Genomic DNA, 7,798 nt, shown 5'->3' with positions numbered 1-7,798 from the left:
TGATCAGTTATCTTCACAGGAGAGTGACTATAAAGTTTCACCTTTTTCTTTTCCTCTTTTCTACCATCTAGAAGAAAAGCTTCTCCTTTCCTCTTCCCCCCCTTCCTCCCTTGTTTCCTTTCCTTTTCCCTCTTCCCTCTTTTCTCCTCTCCCCTGCCCCATGTCTGGAAGTCTCTCTTTTTAGTTTGGAACTGGCTTCTTTGTATTTGCTCTCACAGTAATATCTTTGTTTTTTGGCCACGAGTTCCCTTTATTGCTGTGAAGCACTGGAGTAAGGGCAGTGTATTACCAGGAGGAGGTGTTCAGCTGTTCCTCTGATTTGCACGTTGCGTGTACCAGCACTACCGCAAGCGTCCTACAATAAGTGCTTTTAGACTCTAAGACTGGACCATTTGTGGTTCCGTACTGCATGCTGAAGTCCTACCAGAAACCAGCCTTCATGGCTGCTCTTTTCTATTTGTTATTCCTGGAAGTGTCATCCAGAAGTGCTACAGGGGAAATGATGTTGCTTTAAAGTCTCTGCTTGCAGATGCTTTCAAATCATTAGTAATTCTCAGTTGCATCATACAGCACTGCTGGGCTTTGGCTTACCTGCAGAATGGCAACTGTGCATTAAAGCTACTGCTGAGTATTAGTTGCTTTTTTGAAAATGCAAACGAAGCAAAAAGCCTTCCTTTAAACACTTCAATAAATTAGGCTTTTTCTTATGGTAGGGAAGTTGGCAGCTATTCCTCCATTTCTCTGCCTTTAGTATTTTTTGATAGCCTTGTATTTATGTTGTCAACAAGGTATCTTCTTCTGTGACCTCTTGGGGCAGGAAGGGAGAGGTAAGAGGGGAATTTATGAATTTAAAGCTGTCCTTAAACTATTTATTTGGCATTTAAAGTTGTGAGGTATTACTGCTGCAGTCCGTATTTCTGGAGCTGCAGATACAGCCTTTAAATGTGGAGAGGGAGTGTGGGAACCTTGGCTGGTCCGAGGGATGGGAATGCCAGCAGATAACTGTGTATCCCTGAAGAGACTGGGAACCACTGAGAGCAGTGGAGTAAATAAGATCAGAAACTGTCAGAAGAAACTGCCAGACTGACAGAAGGAACACATAAAGGAAGCTTCTTGAAGTTAACAGCAGAGAAAAGTTGTCCAGTCATGAACTGTTGATCCTTGACTAAGCCAATCATATATAGACACATATGTTTAAGAAGAGGTATAAAAAGGCTTGTTAGAACAATAAGTGTCTTCTTGCTCACAAGCTTCTGTGTCGTGTCCATCTCGACAACGACAAGTAAGTGCAAGGAGTACGCATCCAAAGGAAGTTTAGAAATGTCTTTGGAAGCAAGTGTGCAGGCAGAGGAATGGTGGCAAATACAATGTAAGAAAGTAAGACTTTGAATTACACTGAGTAACTCTAAACACAGATGATTCTTGCATCTCTGCTCATAACTTTATTTTCTAGTTCAGTGGAGGTATTTTCAGAATGTTATGTTGGGAGGTGGCTTATGCAGTCTTGCAGCGCGAATGACTGAACAGCCTAAGGCAGCCAAGATGAGGGGAAAGAGAGGCCAAATGGATGGTGGTGGGAATACCTAATGGAAAATGTTTAATTTCTAAAATTAACAGAACAGTTTTTCCTTCTCAGGTTAGCTCCTGTATTCCTTATTCCGCACCTTGATTTCTTCAGGAATTACAGCAGCTGAAGGTAGAATAGAACAGTTAGGGAAGCATCAAATTGGACTTTTCATATCTTCTCTGCTTAGCCTAAATACACTTTTTTCTTATCTACTGTGCTGTTTGTAGTTCCACAAGCTAACTTGCACTGTGAGACCATAGCATAAACATATCCTTTGCTCCAGCAGAGGTTAAGAAAATGTTAGGGTAACTAAAAATACTGAAAAACCCAGCTTGTCACACACAAGATCAGAATGAAAAATAGATAGGTAGAAGTCATAGTTTTCTTAGTCTGTTATAACTGTTAATGCTACGTAATACATACAGCATTGAGCAACTGAGAGCGTAGCATAAAAGGAGCAATAAATGTAGAGCTAATAACCTCAGTTTTTGTTTCCTTCCTATCATTTTTCTTTGTTTACTCTCTAGGATCATGGTTTCTTCTAGTGGAAAGGGCTATCATCATAGCGTTGCTGTTCTTAGTTATTATTTTGTGTTCGGCTCAGTTAAGTGTTCTTGGTAAGTATTGACACTTCAATTCCTTGCAATTGTTGATTTGTCCTAAAATTGCTTGTGTGCATCAAGGCATCCATGTAAGATGAGAGATGATGCTTACATCTAAAAGATGTGTGGTGGTATTGATCAGCGTAATAAACGGAGGTGGTACATGTGTTTTGTCAAATAATTTGGTGTTTGGGTTTCTCTGGAATCCTCTCCTGATCATGCACATCATTACTTACATTGGTTTCTGGGCTTTTTTTTGGCATGAATCTGCTAACACTGCCAGAGAGTTAACTTGTGCATAGTTCTCAAGGTAGTTCCTGGTAAGCGGGGTGACTTACAGGCTTGATCAGTAAGAGCACACCAAGCTCCTCTCTTTTGCACTGCGTGGCCTTACATTGCCTTTTCAGTGAGCCTTGCACTCTCAGGACACAGAACAGACTTTTTTGGCATCCAGCTGACATAGTATTTGCAGAGTTCGGGACCTTTGAACTGAAAACATGACCACATTAAAAAGATGTATGTCTGGGGCCTTCATCGTGCCGCAGTGGTGCAGTGTGGATGTGGGCACCCTGCTGTAGGGCTTCAGCCCTGAGCAGTGGGATCTGGGCCAGCCTGCTCTTATTTGCTTGGAGGACAGGGCTTGCTTTCTGGGCTTAAGATTTTTAGCAGTTCTGTGCCTTCATAGGCAAAGGTGCAGCCTAAAGGGAGTGTGTTTAAAGCTCGTCTACCACGTGGTCATGTTTTTGCTTCCAGTGCTCTTGGCAATGATGGGCTGTTTTTTGCATGAGTGTAATTTTTGTGGGGTGTAATTGGTAAGGTCTGCTGTCCTGGGTCAGAATAAGGCAGCTTTTCTTCACTGTTGGTTCACCATGACATTATTGAATCGTTAGAAACAGAAACATGTTTCATTTTATGGTCATAAAATCAACATTGGAGAAGGATGGTGCTCTCTTCTTAATGTAAAATTGTTCATTACTCTTTTAGCACTGACTGAGTTATAATTTCACACCAACGTCAGTGATTTTGTTACATGTGTTTAGAGGCAATACATCCACTGACGTCAGACATCCTTAGATGTTCTTTATTCAGAAATCTCTACATAATTTCCTTTATTACCTTTTCATGAACCTCTTGAAGTGATACGTGACTCTTCTCAAAGGTCCATCCATGGTCAGAGGTTGAAAACTAATCTATTTACGTTATTTCCATACTGATTTTCATTATTGTTTATAATGGTTCAGGAGCCTCTGATATGTTCAGGAGTTGTCATTACTTCGCACGTATGGCAGAACTTCTGACATTTTTAGCATTTTTATAGGGAAGTAGTAATTGTCCTGAAGTATGTGTGGTTACATCCACAGAGAAACACTAACATTTTATAGGAATAAGCTGAGCCTGCTTGGATTTTTTTTGCATCTCCACACTTCATTGCACACTTTATTGCAGATGTTCTTACTGTTTGGTTTTGTTGTGCTTTTTTTTTCCCTTTGATTTGCAGTGTTTTCATTGATTTGTGAATCCATCCCACAGTGCTATAGTGTACCTTTGTAAGTAGTTTGCTAAACTGAACTTGATTTTCCTGTGTAACACTTAGGAATATATGTTTTATTGGTTTTGTGTTTTGGGAGGACTGTGTTTTGAGGTTTGGGGTTTTTTTGTTGGTTAGTTGTGGGGTGGTAGGTTGTGTTTTTTTTTCTCTATCGAATTCTTTTAGGATTTAAATATAACATATCTATAACTTTTTCCTTTTATGTCTTGCTTTCCTTGTTTAGCACATTTATAATATGAAAAAAATGTGAAATTCCAGTATGGATATGGAGGAAGTTTTTGCTATAAGTACTATCCCAAATAAGTTTTTAGCTTAAATGACAGTAGTACTTGAGAGTACTGACTGGGGTCCTGTTGTGTTAGGCAGTGTGAATGATGAAAGAATTTTAATTACAAGAGAGAGTATTCTGTGAGACTCCCCTACAGATAAGATACTATTAAAGATTTTGTGATGTGTACCCTCTAGGGTATTTACTGTACCTTCTTGGCATTTTTTTTGTGCTAATGCAGTGCATGTAAGTGGTGTGTTAATTGTGTGTGTGCACTTCATTTGTTTATTTTGGAAGTTACAGTATTTGTTCTCTGTTTGTGATTACCGCTTTCATCATATACCAAGACAGTTGATATATTCATTTTCAAGCTTGGAGCAAGAGCTGCTGTTCTGTGTGCCTTAGTTTTAGTACTGTATAAGGCAGAAACAAACACAGCTTATTATGATGTTGTATTTGTACTCTTCCTTCTTTTCCAACAACTACTGAAGTGCTGCTGCTTTTTAACCCTCCACTGGAATAGGCCATTTCTGAAATAGCAGTTATTTAGCAGTGCAGCTTTACTGAAAATTAGTCTTTTCTGTGCCATCTGAACATGCAGGTCATCCAGTGTCTACTCATCCTTGAAAGCATTCTGGTGAGATGGGAACATCACCCTGTTCCCTTAGGGACAGAGATAATCTGTCCGAGCGCACACAGTGTCATGGGAAGGAGAACTAAACCTGGAATTTCTAAGTCCTTGTCTGATGCTCACCTGAGTAACAAATCCACTCAATGTTATTAAACTGTCAGTAATGGATCTGCTTGAATTAACCTTTACCATGTCTCAGAGGTTTTTTGATAGAATATCCCCTGCGTAGCATAGAAGGGAGAATTAAGTATTTGACTAGAACAACACTGCTAGGTTTAATTTATCTGAGCAAGGCTTATTAACCATGTGAAACAATGAAAACAAATGAAATCTTGGTAATATATTGTTCTAAATTTCTAGTTTTGTTTCTTTGTTTAGGACAACAGTCGTAGTCATAATCTGTGTATTTTTGTGAGAAAATCTGCATGTCTGATTGTTTTCCTCACTGTGTCTCTTTTGTCTTGAAGCTTTAAAATATGAGAAGAAAGTAGGCCTTATTTTAGGAGTTGCCATCTTCACAGTCGCTGCTGTTGTAGGCACTGTTCTTTTTGTACAAGGTAAGCGTACTCAAATTGCCTTCCTAGTTTAAAGGAATCAGGAGAATTTCTTCCATGCAGTAGCATGGAAGCGAGTACCACTTATTAATTGCCATCTACTAATTTTAAAATTAAATAAAAAATTACATAATACAATAGGAACAGCGTTGTGGTTGTCAGGCCCTGAGATGATCATAGGGAGATACAGACCCCACGTTTATCTCTTTTCTGTGGTGAGTAGTAGGGAGTGACTACTGGTGTTTCAGTGAGGTTTTTTTCTGGACCCTAAATGCTTGGTGCTAATAATTCACTTTTGTTGCGTTGTGCTTTATTCCAATCAAGGATTTCTGTTTCACTAATTTCCATACAAATGCTTGCAGATGGCTATACGGCACAGAATCAAGCTGGTCTTGGTCTAATTGTAGTCCCTGCTGTGATTTTGGTACCACTTCAATACTTTATGTTTGGAATTGGTGAGTATTTATTTGCTCAGTAGCTCAAGAACATATCAGTAGACAAACTGAGCTCCCTCCCCCACCTCACATAATCTACATACTATTTTCATTTTTGGAAGTAGGTGCTATGATAGCATGCTGGATTCCTGACCATCCTAATGTCTCCAAATGTTTGACCTGTGTGTGTTTGGCTAAGTTGCTTCAGGGAAGTATGAACTACCTGCCTAAAAAATGAGATTTAGGGTGGGACATCTGAGCAATTCCTGCTCTTCCTTCCTGGGTCTTGGGAGTGGGATGAATAATTAACTCTCAAAATGTATGTGTTTCATTTTTTTTCTACTTGTGGTTTATTTATAACTTTATTTATATATGCATAAATTTTTGTGTGTGTGTATACATATATGAGCCCTGAGTGACTTGCAGTGATTTGTGAATTTTGTTCCCATGCTGGCTGGCTGAGCTTGTGATTTAGGAAAACATGATTTCTAGGTTTATGTGAATGATCTACCTTTGGTGTCTCTGGCGTTAAACTTTAAAAATGGTAATTCTGTTTCTCTTTCTGTCTTTCTCAGTTTTCGATAGTCTACCACAAGCAACATTTGTTCTGATAGGTTTGGAAATTCTTGGTTATATAGTTGCTGTGGTTGGTTTTGCACTGTGTGTCTCAGGTAAGCAATTTAGCTTCTGTAAAATCTTTTTACTTTCGTCTAAACCTGATGTTTATTTGTAACACTAAAATAGTGTGAAGATGGCTTGACTACTCTAAATGGTAGCAAGTAACTTCTGTAAATGTGCTTTAAGACTACTATGTTAATGTTCTTTTATCTGCTGAAAGAAGAATAGCCCAAAGGCACTATGACATATATCAGTTTCATTTGTATGACTGTATCCAGCATGACAGCATTCTATCAGCAGTTGCTTTAAAAAAAAGAAGTTAATTGTTTACACTTTGAACAGTTAGTGCCCTAGAGTCACCTAAAACTAACACTGACCTCCATTATTGTTATTCTTACTGAAGCCTAGGGTATTTAGAAACTAAACTAGAGGCATAATAATTTTCTCATGTTCAGTTAGTAAATCAGAAATTCCTTGTTAATCTCTGCTTGTATGTGACCGATAACGGAGTCACTGTGAAGCGAAAGCCACTGAAGCATCTGAAGAAGGCAAATGCAGAGACACTAAACCTGGAAGTGTTCTTGGACTGTTTTAAGTCTGGTTGTGGCTGCCATTCTGTTTCAGCCTTGGAAAACAGTCACAGTGGTAAAGGAACAGCAGCTGAACACTGCATACAGTGATGCTCATTATCCCTGTCTCTCACCCTCCCTGTGTCCCCTGCCTGCCTTCCTCTCTGCCCTCCAGAAATCCCCACAGCAGAGAAAAGGGTTAATTTAGGACTAGGCATCCCTGGCAGTATATTTAGTAGTAGGGTCGCTCCTTGTGTTCATTTGAAGCACTTTACAGCCCTGATGTCTTGTTTCACAGAGACATGCTTCATTTTAATTCTCTGTTTGGTTGGGGATTTAAGAAAAACTGTTTCTCCTTGAAGTGGTTTCTAAAGGTTTCTCTAGTCTGGGTGCAATGATAGGCCTTTCTGTGGAGTTGTGATTTGAGGTTTATGCTTATTGTGTAGTACTTGAAGTATTTCTCAGCAACATCGAAGTGCTGTCAAATGTAATAGTAAAAAACCCCAAAACTGTTGGGAGATCTCTGGTAACGTGTTAATCCTCTGGAGCAATACAAAATGGAGGATTTTTTATTACACTTTTAAATGGAAAGTCCCTGTAGTTTTTCAGGATGACTTTTCTCAGGTTAGGTAAGGTAGATGTTATCTCTATCTCTGGAAGTTTAGCTCAGTGACCCTCAAGGGTCAGTAAGAATAGCTCCTTCTAGGTTGGGCTCACCAACAGTTGCAATGACCTCAATTCCTTGGAAACCAGGATCAGAGAACAAGGAGTTTCTGTAGTGAACTATGGTCAGGTTGCAATAGCCTGTTCCTGCTCTGATATCCCTGTACACATGGTGCATTCCTGTTATCTCTAGTTTATTTGCATCAGAACTACCCTCATGTTCTGCTTCCTTCTTCCTTTACCCTGTTTTGTCATTAACAGTGTTGTGTTCTGTAATCCAAGGCAATTGTAGTTCAAAATGATTGGGATTGACGATGTAAAGTTTAAATTTGAAATACAGTTA

General features: G+C 39.2%; 1 protein-coding gene across 1 annotated transcript in view; it reads left to right on the top strand.

Moving 5' to 3' along the window:
* The window catches only part of CD47 (CD47 molecule), a 14,749-nt gene that overhangs the window by 2,159 nt on the left and 4,792 nt on the right, over nucleotides 1-7,798 (top strand). Inside the window, exons 3-6 of the mRNA XM_008936058.1 lie at nucleotides 2,095-2,184; nucleotides 5,085-5,174; nucleotides 5,534-5,626; nucleotides 6,181-6,276. Of these exons, the coding sequence (XP_008934306.1) occupies nucleotides 2,095-2,184; nucleotides 5,085-5,174; nucleotides 5,534-5,626; nucleotides 6,181-6,276 (369 nt within the window). The remainder of the gene's footprint in view (nucleotides 1-2,094; nucleotides 2,185-5,084; nucleotides 5,175-5,533; nucleotides 5,627-6,180; nucleotides 6,277-7,798) is intronic.

The sequence above is a fragment of the Merops nubicus genome, unplaced genomic scaffold, assembly GCF_000691845.1.
Source record: "Merops nubicus isolate BGI_N331 unplaced genomic scaffold, ASM69184v1 scaffold6072, whole genome shotgun sequence".
Taxonomy (NCBI): Eukaryota; Metazoa; Chordata; class Aves; order Coraciiformes; family Meropidae; genus Merops; species Merops nubicus.
The sequence above is the reverse complement of the archived record's forward strand: the minus strand, read 5'-3'. Positions and strand labels throughout refer to the sequence as shown.